At 41.8% G+C, this 16,153-nt stretch overlaps 1 protein-coding gene across 1 annotated transcript in view; it reads right to left on the bottom strand.

Annotated features, from left to right (window-relative positions):
* Positions 1 to 2,342: 2,342 nt before the first annotated feature.
* The window catches only part of fbln1 (fibulin 1), a 35,748-nt gene continuing 21,937 nt past the window's right edge, over positions 2,343 to 16,153 (bottom strand). Inside the window, exons 16-17 of the mRNA XM_042495870.1 lie at positions 14,181 to 14,321; positions 2,343 to 2,947 (exon numbers count right to left, since the gene is read on the bottom strand). Of these exons, the coding sequence (XP_042351804.1) occupies positions 2,808 to 2,947; positions 14,181 to 14,321 (281 nt within the window). The 3' untranslated portion in view covers positions 2,343 to 2,807. The remainder of the gene's footprint in view (positions 2,948 to 14,180; positions 14,322 to 16,153) is intronic.

A 16,153-nucleotide genomic window follows, 5' to 3' on the forward strand; every position in this document is an offset into this window, starting at 1 on the left:
GTTCATAGCAACGGTCTGCTGGTCACCAAGACGCATCCCGCCAGGCCTAACCGCTCCAAAAACGCCTTGCAAAACCCATCTGGAAAAACAGCTGGGATCGACTGGAGCGGGCCTGCGTGCGCGTGGCCAAAAGTGACATTGACTCCGCGGCTTGAAGGGAAAAGTTGAAAATATTTTAATTTTTTATGCACGCCCTAAAAACGCCAGAAAAACGTGTGGCGCAGCAGCAAGAGAGGAGCGCCCTCATGTGGACTGTACCACGGGGAAACAATGGTTTTGTTGACAAGGTTTGTCTGGCGAGGCATCTCGGTGTGATCCTCCCCATTGAATTTATTTAAAACAAAATTTACGGCGCAGATACACTTAAAAGGAGATAGGTGTACGCCACTTCAGTGTATAGCATGGGCTATGCCAGTGCTGCTGCTAACTGGCTAGCTCCGTTGACTGTCACAACGAGCTTGCTTAGCATTAGCGGTATCACCTGTTGACATGTCGATTGTCCCCCTTCTCTTGTCCATGGCCTGTAACGTCACTCCGCTGGTATCAGCCTGGTTCTGTCCATTCTGTCCACACTCTGTCCTTGTCTGTGTGTGACGTTAGCTTTACCCGCTCCGTTAGCCTCCGCTGGACCCTGTCCCCCGATCTTCTTAATACATCCATGCCTGGAGTCGTCTGCCTGCGGCTGCTCATCCGTCATGTCTTCCCTCCTCTGGTGCTGCTAACTAAGATTTTTGACGCTGCTGACTCCATTTTCCATCTAATTTGTGTTTTTATTCTACTTACACCACTCTACCTGCCTCGATTTTATTTACTTCCTGCTTGAACTCTTGCTTGACCTCTGACATTACATGGTGGACCAATCCACTTGAAGCTGCGGAGGGGGGGGGGCAATGGCCGGTAACACTGCACCTGCCTTATGTAGCTAGACTATTTACATTTTTGGGTCATGTAATCACTTGGGTTGTTCCAGCATTAATTAGGCCGCTTCTTTATCACTCCTTCTGTTTTTTTTTTCTCCGTACATTTCTTTTTTTACCATTGCTGATGGGCCCACAAGGTGGATCAGCCCATCTGGCCCATGTAGGATGTTGCATTTTATCAACTGTTTGACTTATAATCAAAATAATTTCACAAAACTCTTAGTTTTTTATAGGAAAGGTTTTGAGTAAGTAGTTAATGCATTTAGGTAAAATTGGACATTTTTAAGCTAAACCAGCATGTTTTCAGACAACCAGGTGTCATAAAATCATATGCTTTGCTACTGTGTGCCACCGTGTCATATGAAAGCATATTTAGTGTATTTGTCACTTAAAAATATTAAAGATGATGCAGAGAGTCCATGTGAGCCACAATAGTCTAATTTGCCACGCAAGCACACACCTGCATCATGCCCAGGTGGCACCAAGGAAACAGGCAGCAAAAGAAGAGGAAAAGGATGGCAGAAAAGCTGGACAGTTTTTTGATTAGTGAATTGTTATATAATGATTTAATGATTTGATGACTTGACAGATAAATGGATATAACCATTTCAAAAACAAACATAACTGTTCAGTTTTACCTATACATTATTTGGCAACATATTCATAGAAAAATGGCAGAGATACATAACAAGTTGTCAAAGTAATTCTCACAATAGTCTTAAGAATTGTTTCGGTGATGTTCTTGGTAATCTACCAAAAAGTGTCCCACATTACCGGACTTTACCCTATATATAGATATAATCCCACTTCAAGACAGGAAAATTGGAACATTACGTCACATAGGGAAGAGGAACCAAGCACAGACAAGTACAACAATTATAATGACAGACCCCATCCAGCCAGATGAGGTTTAAAATACTAACTAAGTACTTATACACATTTGATGAACTGCAGCCTTCTAATTTTGATCCTGCCAAAGGACCATCAGCAGGCTGGGACAAAGAGAAATAATGGGGCACAACGAGAACTTGAATTGTGGTGTGAGAAAAATCTGTGGAAAACTGGACCGCCGTCTCGGTGAGCGAATAGTGTTAGCTAACGTTACCAGCTTTATGGTGATCTGCCTCCGCTTGACAACAGGGGAAGAGAGGTCTGGCTGCACCAATGCATGGGTTTCACATGGTCCTGATTTGAATATTCCATCCTGAAATTCATCATATTTGTAGAAATATAATCCGTCTGAAAATGACCACTTCACAAAACTGTTTTTCATCACAGACGAAGCAGCTATCTCTTTACATTCCTTATTTTCCCTGTATTTAAAGAGATTTTTTCCCCTTTTTATCGACTTCCTGATCCCATGAGTTTAACTGTAGTACGGAATTCATGCGCTGGTCTTAAAAGGAAATACGAAAAAACAAATACTGTAACTAAAATAGTGTTTATTCCATAGAAAAAATACCTCATCCGATGCATATATAAGAAAGGAAAAGTGAATGTTACAAAAACAAAGACTTATAATGTCATGAAAAGAATATTGTTGAATTTAATCATCGTATCCTTTAATGACCTCTCTGAATGCATGCACTTTCAGTTTAAAAACTTTCTGGATGTCCCATTTCTTATAGATTTTAAAATAACAAAGTTTCTCCATATCAGCTTCAGCATGCCAGATGCAACGCAGGAGTGCACTTCAGGCTGAACTTGTCATCAAAACAAAGTGTCATGCTGTCATCAGAAGCAGCTAGTAGCCTTTCATCTCAGAAACTGTCAAAACTAATCAAACATAACTAAAACCTTGACACTGATCTATGCATTGATATAACAAAACCAATGTGTACAGTGTTGACACTGGATGTCTTAATACATTTGGTAAAATTTGGCCTCTCAGAACCAGAACTCAGAGACAAAGACATGAACGTTGATGACGTTCTGGCCAGAGTCACCCTGAGTTGTCAGGTTGCGCATGGACAGTTTCAGTACTGCAGTCAATGGACCAATCAGAGCCTTCACCTGGCGAACAACACCTGAAGGAAACAAAAAAGAACAATATCAGTGTCACAAATGTTGAGGTTGACCAAGAGCAGCAATTAGCAAAGATAAGACTGGCTTATTCATTTCAATGTGATTTTTAATGGGTTTTTTTATGTATTGCTATTTGGTTTAAAGAATCTAACCCTAACCCCCAACTCCAAAACATGTTTTTGTCACTTTAGGTTTGGTTTTAGGGGCTGAAGTTTTGATTTAGAAATGCTGACGCCACCCCAATACAATAGAGGATAATAGAATTTTGTTTATGATGCTCAGCGCATTAAAAAAAAATTACATTTGTCTTTCAAAACAATGTCCCGGACACAGGCTGTCTAAACCAGATGGGTTTCAGAATTGTTCTTCGGTCATTGGTCTCAAGCACGTCCGACAGCTCTGTCAAATTTATATATACTTCTGTTTTATTCAGTACAGCTGTCTACATAGGTTGCGCAATGGCTTGCTCTTTTTTACATTTTTTACATTTTATGTCTCTTTTCTTCTGACAACACTGATTGTGTATGAAGCAGTGAGCATGGATGGATTACTGAATTGGATTACCGAGCCCAGGGGCCCAAAATGTCAGGGCCCCACTGATCTTCACCTGCAAAATGTCGTTCAGATTAACTTTTACCAACCAAGAAGAGACTCAAAAAGACCACTAAAGGACATAAAGAGATGCAAAGAAACTACAAAGACAAACAAAACCCTAACCCTAACTTTAAAGAGACATGAAGGACTGCAAATGGATGCACAATGACCTCAAGGAGACACAAAACAACTACTAAGAGACATGCAATTGCCTCAGAGACACAAAATTATCTTAAAAGACACATGGCTTTTACATGTCTGTGCCCATGGGTCCATTGTCTCATCATCCACCCACTGCCATGAGTGCAGCCAAACCAAGCAGCTACGATGCTGATGTGCTTCTTGCACTAGCTGGTGAAGACAAGATGTGATGTTGAGGATAGTTCACAGACCTAATTGTCATCGGTTTTCTTAGCGACTGTTTCTTTGGTTGAAAATAGTTCCAATGAATACTGACCATAACAACAAATGATCTCTTAAGGCAATGACTTTGGCAAATTATTTGAATAGGTCATTTCCCCCAGGAGGCAAGGGACTAAAACCTGGGATTAAACAGGGTAAAGTTAAAAGAGTGGCGGTCCACATCCCGAGGGTGCAGTTTGTAGTGCACTCGTATCGATTAGGAGCAAGTTACCTGGATAACTAGGCAGTTGAACTGGGGCGCCAAAGGCAAGGCTTGGGCTGACGCAAGTCATACGCAGACCATTCCCACATTACTCTACGGAGTATATACTGAATTTGTTTTTGTGTGTGTTGTAGTATACTTCTTCAATAAGGGACTTTTAGCTTCTGACAGTTCTTTTTCTTAGAAGTTAAGGTCAGGATTTTTGGACTGGTCTTTGATCAAACCTGGATTGTATTTTTCTGTTTTTTCTGATATTATTATTTATTTATTCTATTAAATTTTCTGAATTTTATACTGATTTTACATTTGCATTTCCATATTTGGATCATATCTGATTTTTCTTTTAGATATTTGAATTGGGTTAGGGTTAGGTTTGCCATTCTTCTAGCCGATGCATTCGGATGAGCATTCAAATAAGGTGCAGTGTTGACATACTGAACAGTCTAGTGATGTCAGGACTGTCAATTACAATTTGAATTTCTTTCCTTCCTTCCACTGTGCACCTCCCCTTGGACACGAGACACCCTCTATCATGGTAAAACAGATGGGAGAATAAACAGAGCATTACTGAATGCCCATGGAATTCATTGGGTGCTCTTTTTAAGTGAACATGCGATTACACGGGCAAAAAAATGCCAGTGTTTATACAGGCTGTCAGCAGACCTTTTCTCTGCGGATGGCTGGTGACATTTCAGCTCTGGCCTGTTTGAACAGCCATCGCCAGTTTGAACAGCCAAAGTGCAGTCAGGCAGCACAATCACCACGCTGTCCTCCTATCACACCTTCAACCATCCTCCTTCTTCATCCCATTTCCTCTCTTATTCATAAGTGAGTCAGTATTGTTCAAGCTCTTAGTATGATGACTCACGAGTTTAACTCAACATGGATCAAAATGACGACAGATTACTGCCTTGATCGGTCTGAATTATGAGGCTCCTTTCTGTGGTACTTGTAATAAAGCAGTAAAACCCATTTGGTCGTTCACCACAGGGCAGATGATGATCCATTATGCGCCATCCGCTGCGTCCTTTGGGACACTGGCATTGTATGATGGCAGATCCCCCCCCACCCACTCATCCTCCTCCTTCTCTTCCTCCCCTCTCTTCCCTTCCTGAGGGGGCCTGGTGTTTGTGGCACCATCACTGTGGCCCACAAGGGTAAATGAGTCCCATGTGTTTGATGGAGGGGAGCAGTCGCAGTCACGCGATACAGCCATGGAGGCATTCCTCCAGGAATCCATCTTTAAACTCTGGGAGGGGCAAGCAATGGGAGCTTGAACTGCTGTCTCTCTTTCTCTCTGTCACTTTATTTTGCTTTCTCGTCCCTCTCCGGGTCGGATCCGCGGGCACACTACAGATTCCAGCAGATTCCGGCGATAAGCACTCGTAGGAGTGTGGAATGGGGCCCGCTTCGACCAGGGTTGCCCCCTTGTTTTGGTGTTTTGGGACTCTGTTGCGTAGTGACACCAGACAGAGGGGAGCGGGACTCAGATTTTATTGTTTCCAAAGCATCAGCGGCATCAGAAAGAGCTAACCTTTGTTTAAACCTAACAACAGCCGCAACATTAAGAGAATAACTGACATGGAAAACGAGACTGAATTTTGAGTCTGAAAATTATTCTCAGAAATAAGCCAGACAAGATGTCACAAAACTCTGAGTTGCCCGATGCAAAGTGAGTTCTGAAGGTTCATGAGTTATCGGTGTACTTAAATTAAAAAAAAAAAAAAAATGTCCAAAAGCTTCAGTAGTGGGTTGAGCAAGCACATGATGAGGATGAGTGAGATGAAAAAATATGAGTAAGATATCACGCACAATATGGACCACCGCAAAGATGGACAGGATTCAGTCCAGTAACGATTACTTTTTTAAAATGCAGTGAGTGTGGCCTTTATCTAACGAGGATTTGACTCTCTGTAATTAGGGTTAACTGTGAGGAAGTTTTCCATTGAAAATCTTAAAAATTGCTCAAGAAGCTAGACAATGCTACTGCATAGATAAATAACAAAAACACAGACACATAATGCATCCAAACTTAAAATTTATTAAGGACATCTAAATAGTGCAATATGTGGAATGTGTTTGTTTGCTTTGTAAATTTGTTTGTGGTCTCATTAGCACATGCAGAGGATGTGTTCTTAAGAACAGAAATTCTGGATAAGCTCCGAGAAGCTTCTCCGAAACCTCAAATTCCCTCTGAGCTCACTGTTGGTGATTTGAAACTTAACGCAAAACACAGATTTTGGATTTTGGGACGCTTTCGGGCAGGATAACAAACCAAGGAGCATATGTTAACATGTAAGATGTATCATTACTGTAAGAAACACCCCAATTGTCGAAACATGTTTTATTCAACCTTTAGCCTTTGTTTAAGTTATTTTTTTGCACAGCCTTGAGGGCGAGAAAAAGACAATTATGTACACAATATGGATTCAATTCTGCACAAAGGATACTAAAGTCAGTGCGTGTGACCATGATGACTCTGTGTTTCCGTAAGCTTCCCATCAAAAGCACGGTGGTATCCTGAATGTGGGGAAAGCATCAGCTAACAGCTGGGCCTCAACATACTCACAGTGAACCTGAGGTGAAACCAGAACCACATACTCATCTTTAACATTTCAACCAGGCTGTAAGGCAAAAAGCCAAGAGCCACAAAACAGGTTGACTTTGATTGGTTACCATACCACCTGAGACTCATGTAAATAAACATGCAGAGGTTTTTTAGAAAACCCCTACGGCTGACAATCTGCCCTGTTGACTGGGTTGCAAGGTCATGCAATCTGAGGCCTGAAGTTACCGAGCAGATCCAGTTGTAGCACTGGAAAGGTTTGTGGTGTCTTTCCATCTCACTGAGGTATCTGCCACAGGGTGCAAAGGTGACTGCATTGGCTTGAACAGCCACCATCAAACAAACAGCTGAACAATCTGTCTGCTCTCCAAAACATTCTGCCACACCATAAAGTAGCCCCTTAAGTAGAAAATAGCCTTAAATAAATGTATGCTAGTAGCAGAGACACTGCCACAAAACAAAGTGAAGCAAATGCCAGGAGGCATTTGTCATCCTTCATGGCCACGAGCGCTGCAATATTGAAGGGTTACATGTAAACAGTACAATTTCGGGGTTTTCTGGTTTCTACAACTCAGCGAGGAAGTGTATGACAAAATCCAAAATGAACGGGTTTAACACCAGAGACAAATGAAAAATATGCATTGGCCTCACCACAGTATTGTATAATGACACACTGGTTGTGGCGCGATGCATGCTCACTGCAGTGAAACCACTGGAGGGTATCCAGGTGGTGTACAAAGTTCCAGTATGCAAAGAGGGCACTGGAGGGCATTCTTCAGCATCATTATGGCTAAAACAGTGATATGTTTTGTATATGACCATATCGCTGGTGTACAACTGCTGGCATAAACACAATCAAAGCAAGGAGTGGTTTCTTATTCAATTATTCTTCTTTTACTGCCTGAAACTTCTTGTCCAACAAGCACATAAAAGCGAGGAGCTGTGCCAAAGGAATTGCTAACTAGCTCCCTTGTTACCCTATTAGCAAAGCAACCAATTTCAGTTTTGATAACCCGTCAGCATGGCTGAAATATAATCCATTCAAATTGCCAACACTGAGTGCACAGGCCCCTCGGGTACTGGATCTTGTGTTTACGGCCTGGTCACTGCTCACTGGTACAGGGATGGCCAGTCAGGTCAGGCTGTCCAAACCCAACCCTGACCACTCCAAAGAGGGGGTGGGAGCCCTGACCACCCCTGCTCTGAAAGGCCAGCATATGTGGCTTGATATTTTAAGGTCAATTAACAGCGAGTCATACTTACAGATCTCTCAAATGGCCCATGGGTCATTGTTGGACTGTGTCGCAAACTGGGCAGTGACATCACTGAAAAGTAGCCATGGGGGAATTGGTCGGTTCTTTTCTTGGACTTTCTGTTTTAGCAGTTGTGGGCCAGAGCAGCTGAGATGACATAACATGCACCATTATCTTTACCACAACCTTTGCACTATATTGCAAGTGACCTTTCAAAGCAAAGACCCATAACTAAGGAGCAAAATATAGACTTGACAGTGTAGACTAAATGGAAAGGATATGAAAACTTGCTTTGTTTGCACTTTATTATATTCTCCATCAAAATTATAAATGGAAGAACATCTTGATAAGCTATTTAAGTACTCTGCTATCTATTTTGACATTTTACTATATGAGCTTGGATAAAAACGGCATTCATTTTGTGAGTTGAGCTATTACCTAAACAAAGTTACATTTTCCAAAAATCACAGCAAAGAATAATGACAAGTATAAATTAAATAGATCACCAAACCAAGGGAGATAAGTGTATCTGCTGAATTATGAAGACAGTTTTATTGCATGTAATATGTACTATAAGTGTACATACCGGTATCTTTTTGAACGTGGCATATCTGCATCGCTAACTCTTCATCAGTACATTGGTGGTGGAGGACCACCCTGGGGGAACACTGTGTGTTTGGCTGTGGGGTTGTCAGGGAGAGAAGACCCTGTTTTGATTAACCGTACTAATCTCTTGTGGGGCAGACAACGATTCCTTATGGGCTTGGCGCGCTCTAGTGGGCCCGCTGCTGCCATGTCATGATTCATCCAAATGACAGCCGCTCAAACGGAGCGAGTTGTCTGCTTATCTCCACTGCTGTCCTCAACTCCTCACCAAGCACAGCCACAAGCCAGAGCCGCAAGCAAGCTCCACTGGCTCTGAAGCAGTCATGTCTCACACAGTAGGCTCACATTCCACCAGCCACTGCGGACGGCTGCACTGACGACCATGACTACCTGCACAGAGACAAACTGTCCGCTTCCTCTGCCATTCATCTTGCTGGCTGCCTCATTGGCTGCCAGCAATGTCAATGGCAATGCAAAAGGTATTTATTCTCTGCACACGATATAAACCACAAAGGCATATTTCCACCTGCATTTCAAAAATGAATGGAATTTAGCTGCAGCTTCTTAGACTTACAGTTTCTCCAGAGGATGATTCATGAAGAGAAGGTACTATATTATCTGGTAGTGTCCGGTAAGATAAGTATAAATGCGGCATAAATCAGTTTTTCCTGCTAAAAAGAATTAGACAGCAGTGATTAATGGTACTGTAAAATCCTTCCATGACAAATAATTACTCATAAAGAGGAGTTATTTGGACACACTGAAGGGATGACTAAACATGCGCTGACTATTTGATTCCACAGTTGGCTACTGACTGTTTTGTGCATTCGATTTACACACAATTGGCTACATTCAATAATATGTACATAGAAATGTTTTTATGTTTGCACGCAAAATGACCATCAGATGACACATGCGCTCCAGTCGATTTTGTTCTTTCCATCGTGCCTACGTTAGTGAATCTGAATCATTCTGATTTGACAGGCATGTACTTATATTAAGATACAATGGGCCCCTATATCTCCGTGTTGTTGATGTGTATATTTGAGGTAATTTTGTGGCCTTTTTTTTGTCTTTTTGTGGTCATTTTGAGTCTCTTCCTGGTCGATATCTGTTACGGAACTTTTGACATTTTGCAAGTGAAGGCCAGAGGGACCCTCACACTGGTGGGCACAGACCCAAAGTCATTTAATAAATTTGGCCAATGCATTAGAAAATAAACTATTTTAGATATTGTCCAGTGAAGGTCCAGTGTGTGATGACCTTACTCCCATAGTTACCAACCTTTCCGATTTTCCAGGGAGACTCCTGTTTTTCACTGTCCTCTCTCAGTGTCCTCCTTGCGTCACATTTTTCAAGTATTTTCCTGTCTCCCAATTTAGAGCCCCTCAAACAAGTGTGTAATCTCCACAGGGGACTGGGGAAATTTGAGAGTAACTGAGAAATTTGACTGACCTAAAAAAATGTGTGTGTCTTACGTTTTACTGAACATCCAACATGCAGCAGCTTGTTAGAAAGTTAATACTGGAAATGCACAGAAATATTTGTTACGGTTTTATGAATCGTCCCTGAATACAAACTGCACCAGGTGTGTGTGCATTTGGATACTAGAGTGTGGCTAAGGATACAAATTTCTATCTGAACCAAAGTAACTGAGCCCAAGAGATTAATTTTACTAATTTCAACCACTAACAAAAACAAGTAGTAATGAAAACAAATAGCACACCTGGCTGATTAAACAGCTGATCGATAGATTGCAGCAGAGTGAAAGTGCAGTACAGTGACAGAGACAGACAAACAGCAGAGATCTCAGTGTCAAAGTGCCTGAACAGTAAAATGTTCAGCGGTTAGAGGTGACTTCTTCAGACTTCTGCAGAAGACTTTGTTTTAGTTAGATGGAATTCTTTATAAATACAACAACGTATTGGGGGCCCCAGCCCAACTGCCTTGCTTTGATTTCACCCATTCTCTAGCAGGGAATGGTGGTGGGCTGTTGGCAGCTGTAGAAGAAGTTAGCTGTTCTCTACCTCGTCAATGTAATTTATATAGACTAGTGCAGGGGATGAAGAATTGAGGGAAATGTGTTTTAAATGACATTTTGTATATATATATATATGTATATATATATATATACATATACATATATATATACACATATACACACACACACACACACACACATATATATATATATATACATACATATATACATATATATGTTGTCGATAATCTTCCCTTATTTTGAGGTATTAAGGTGGCAAGTGTGGAAGGGTGATTCTCCACTGGCACTTTTTTTTAAATGAAGAATCTCTATTTTGGTGCTGTTTTATGCACTCTGGTTCCTTGTATATACTAAAAGTTAGAAAACCGTTTCCATTGTGACCCACTTTATTTTGACTGTGAATTAGAAAATGGTTCCAAGCTTTCGATATTATCAATGGGAGCGGTCAAAGACAACACTGATCCCCACTTTGATGCCACTGAGAGATAAAACAACAGGGAAAGCACCAACTTTTTACGAGACCACAGTGAGAGACCACAGAGTCAGTGTTTTCAAAGGGAGGACTCACGCATCCACATGCTGACTGCAAAAATCAATCATCCCATTATCAACCCTATTCAAACAACCTGTCCCTAATCAAAAGTGGACGACAGCGTCAGCATGACTAATGCATTCCTTTCACTGTTTGTGTTTCCAAATATGTCGACGATGTGACACAAATGTTGTCTTTGTTGCAAGGAGGACACATATCACTTCTGCCGTGCGTCTGCATACCTGCGGGGATTTTGTGTGGTCGCCGCTGCTGTGCTACTGTGGTCGTCATGGGAATTTGTAAGTGTTTGATTGGTTCTGATCATGTTTTCCAAGTGTTGTGTTTGCACAGATGCGTAAGGCTGTCAAGGTTGTCTTCCAAATGTGACAGTGCTGGGAAAACCAGTGATGGATGACCAGGAACTCGGAAAGAGTGGTGCAATTCTTACACTATTTGGTGTCCTGTCAGCCTCTTTATGTGTGTGTGTGTGTGTGTGTGTGCGCGCGCATATGTCTATGCAAACAGTGCATGCCTGTGTGCGCAGGCGACTGGTTTTAAAAGAGTAAGTGAGCATAACGGAAAAGAGTGTCAGCCAATCAAACCTTTCAAGAATCACTTTTTCAAGTTAGCAACAGATTCTGAGTATTCTTAATTGCCTCTTTTGTCCCTTTGAAAAACACAAGAAGTGGCCAAAAATAATGGCCAAAGTTAGTTTGAGTTCACGCACTTGTTCATTAGTGGAGCCTCAATGTCTGCTACTCTTCACATCCCACCAAGCTGTAATACCACTGTTGGAGACACTGGAGATACTGGAAACTAAGCTTCCTTAAGTGACACGTCAGCGGGCCTCACACAATGGTTACGCAACAGCAGCATCTGCGGGCCAAAGCACCAGCAGCACAACCCACTAAATAAAACCAAGAGGGCCTTCATCGCACCGTGGACGCCACACTTCACAGCGAGCAGTCAGTGACCAAAGGCTCCATTGCACAGCGCCTCAATTTGGTTATGCGACGGGTAACTGGTGCTAACATGCAAGAGCTGCATCCAATAAGCATCCAATGGGTTTTGGGAGAGAAGTGGCTCCTCACAAACAGGCCTTTCATGTGGTCGTCAGTTTAAGTGCTCTAATGCTCGGCGAGACACTGAGGCCTAGCGTGGGGAAATGGAACAATACATTTAACCACATGAAGCAAAGCGCCCAGGATTACTTCTGCACATATTTTCTCTCTCTCTCGCTCTTTCCTCTTTCATTGAATCACAGTCTCTCACTTTGTCTTCCTCTGCAATTTTATTCCCCTTCCCTCTCTTGCGCACACACACACACACACACACACACACACACACACACACACACCCACACACACACAGTGTACTTGCCCCTGTAAATGAGCACCACTATAAACAGGGAATTTCTCCTAAATCCTCTTTACAGAGAGACACACACAGTAGACGAGATATTACAAAATAAGGCAAGAATTACACCATTGCACACTCCAACAAACACATACCATTATATGACAGTACAAAATAATTATAGCTGCTTAACCCTTTAACACCTACATCGACATCAGTTTTAGTTTGATTTCTTAAAAAAATAAAATAATTAAAAAACAGGAAAAAACATGATGAGCAACGTGGAAGATTTCCATATAAAAAAAAAAAAATGGAGTAAAAAATGTCAAGAAATCTATATTTGTCATTTTCTTAATTAAATGTTTTGTTAAAGAAAAAAAATCGACATGTTTTGGTCCTTTCTTGAAGGCATTTCTTTGTTCTTTGTTTCTATTTTTTGCGCTTATTTCTAGGTAATTTTCTTTGCTCAGCGGCCTCTTCCCATGTTTTTGAAAGAAATTAAGCCAATTTGCTTAGGTATCAAATGGTTAACAGTGAGTTACGTGAATTCTTGCTGGTTTTCTCTCATATTTGGTCTGTGAATTTTGGTACGTTTGATGAGCACACATCTGTTTCTGCACAAGTGTACAAAAGAGCAACACTCGCATGCTCCCACAACCCAGCCTACACTAGTGACAATCACCCCCCCCCCCCCCCCCCTCTCTCTTTCCATCTGCAAAGACAGATGTGGACACTGATGGGCCGTCCCTTCATCCATCAGCAAGAGAAGAAGATGCTGTCCTTATGCTATCACACAGCCTGCATTTCAGCTCAAAAACAAAACACCTAGACGGGGCCCAACAATGTGTCATCATTGGGCTCACAACAACCCTCATCCTCCCAGGGCCAAGGCTCAGTTGAGCTCTCCCACAGGCGTGCAGCAGCCTTGGGTCACCACCAGACTAAAGGATGGGAATGGCTTTCCCCCAAACATGTGTTGTTGTTACACACCACTGGAGATGGTATCTGCTGCTCCTACTTGAACTAGTGCAGGGCTCTTTTTTGCATGCTGGCGGTTGCTGCAACAGGTAGTTATAGTGAACCGCTTGTCAACTGCAATCACTCGTGCATGTGAATACACAAGCGTAGATTTATGCACTCGATTCCAGTACATTCAGACTGCCGTAACTTATTGTGGAAAATAATGATCTGCTTGGGATAAGCATAGCCGTAGATAAGTGAATTAAATGGTACTTTGTTTCACCGCAAGACTGTGGAAATGGATGCCAAATATTTGGCGAGACAGAAACAGGCCTTCGTCTGTCTCAAAGAGCCACTCAGAGGACAACTCGCCAAAGACAGAGACACCAAGAGCCTTTGTGAAGATGATGACAGCTACATGATGCCGCAACACTGCAAAGACCATAACGGACTGTGTCAGATGCAGTTATGTCAGAGCGTCCAGACATCCCTTTTGGGAGATTTTTGTGCTTTTTGTCCCTTTTTCAATGTGCACATGTGAGTTTGATCTGTGAAAAAATAATATTTCATACTTAAAATGAAAAATCAGATAAGAAAAACTGCCTTCTTTGTCAAACAAAAAAAAAAAAAAGAAATTCCCAGTCACTGAGGCTGTCGGCTGGTGCAGGGTGCATATTGTCAAATGTTTGCACGAGTTTGGTTCATCCACAACACAAAGCGAAGTAAAATCCCTGTACTCACCCACATACATTCCATTCTCTACCCGCTTGATGATGTCGAAGGCGTTATCCACGTTGCCCTCCAGGATGTCAAACTTGACGTCGTAACTGCCTAAGTGATAGGACCCATAAGCCGGCACTGTGGTTCTCAGGAAAACAATCTCTGTTGGAAGATAACAATTAGACACAAAAAGCTTTCGGAGACTAAACCCTCATAATCACACTGGGATTGCACTGCCAATCCAGTGCCAACTCTTGCTTTTCCTTTTTTTTTTCTTTCCAAGAGAAAGACAATAAAATGGGACATGGAAAGGTCTGTGTTTATTGTGCACTGAGAGGGTCACAGGAAGGTTGAGGCTTTTCAATGCTGTTGTTCAGCTGAAGGGCCTCGAGTCCTTTACACCCCAACTCAGAGTTTACGAGAAATGACAAGAGCTTAACTCCCCGTGACGTTGAGCATGAGTGTGTCTGAAACATGGACTGCATGCCAGCCAATAGATGCTTGTCAGCTGTCACTGTCTGCGAGTGATTACCGTGGTTACTCATATCCAACCAGCATGGCACTTACTCTCTGGTGTGGGCCAGCCAAGCCCTGGACTGCATGAAGAACATCATGGAATAACTAATTTGGAGGTCAGAGGTAGTCATATGGATTCTGACAACTGCAGGGAAATGTGTTTGATGGGAGGTCGGAGATTAAGGGAGATAAAGCAGAGCTAAAAAGAAAAAAAATGCTGAGGACCACAATGATACTAAAAAAACACAAGTTATCATGCTGTCTACGAATTTGTTGTTTCCAAAGATTTTAACAGGCACAAAATGAAGCCTGAAATATGGGCCTATATGGGTTAATGAAAATGTAGAGTTGAGACAATATAAATAAAATACAAAATAAATTTAAGAGGAGTTGAGATTTGTGTTAAATCAATAGTTTATCATTTTAGAAAATACATTTATTTGCCTGAAACAGGGTCCCCCGCGTATCATCCAACAGCATGCGGCCAAATCAGGCGATTTTCAGCTCAAGGACAGAGACTTTTCAAGGGAAAGCAAAGAGACTGGAGCAGACTGATCAGTTTACAGCCTTTGATTGTGCATAAAAATTAATGTGGTGTTGAAACACTAATTTGCCTTTTTGCCGATAGTTAGATGAGACACTCAATACCACTTTTATATCTGTACAGAATGTAAACACAGAGAGACACAAACAACTAAACACCCTCTAAAGTTTGCTAGTTCACACATGCAGACTGTCATTTTTTACTTGTTTTTTGTGACAATTACTTAACATGTTCAGTAGTGAGCTCTAGAGGTGCTCCTACTGTAGGTGAGTTGGGGTTGCTCCCAGGATCTTTTGCTCCACAGTTATAAATAGCACATAAAAGGAACCTGAAAGGGATGTTCTCCAGCACTGTATTTGCTCAATATGTTATGGGCCAGGGTAAGGTTTGGGAGCTATAATCATGAGTCTGAGAGTCATGAAAATGCATAGGCATTGGCCTTAATGGTAGATTCTCTACCCACTGAGCTAGCGGGCACTTTAATACTTACTTTTTGAATGGAGATAACTCCCAATCATATTCCAGCCCTAAATTTAACATAAGAATTAGTCGGCCAATTAATTAACCTATTAAAAGAGCAGAATAAAAACAATGGAAGAAAAAAATGGTAGTAGTTGTCAATTTCAAACAGGTTAAGATTACGAAAGAGATCTTGGGTCAGGTTAGTTTATTCAGGAAATATCTGAACAGGTTTAAATTTGTCATGAAAACAATAGGAGGGTTAATTTTTGTAAACAGACTATTGAACTTGAGAACACAGGGTCCTTGGAACATAATAAAGTGGGAACATGGAATCTTGGAGACACAGGATGCTTTGAACATAAGACCATGGGATAGGACTTTGGGAGCATATGACCTTGGGAACATAGAACCTTTGGAACCTGGGAACATAGGACCCTTGGGAAGATTGCGAACAGAGGACCCTGTCCCCTTT

Source organism: Plectropomus leopardus, chromosome 11, assembly GCF_008729295.1.
Source record: "Plectropomus leopardus isolate mb chromosome 11, YSFRI_Pleo_2.0, whole genome shotgun sequence".
NCBI classification, from domain to species: domain Eukaryota; kingdom Metazoa; phylum Chordata; class Actinopteri; order Perciformes; family Serranidae; genus Plectropomus; species Plectropomus leopardus.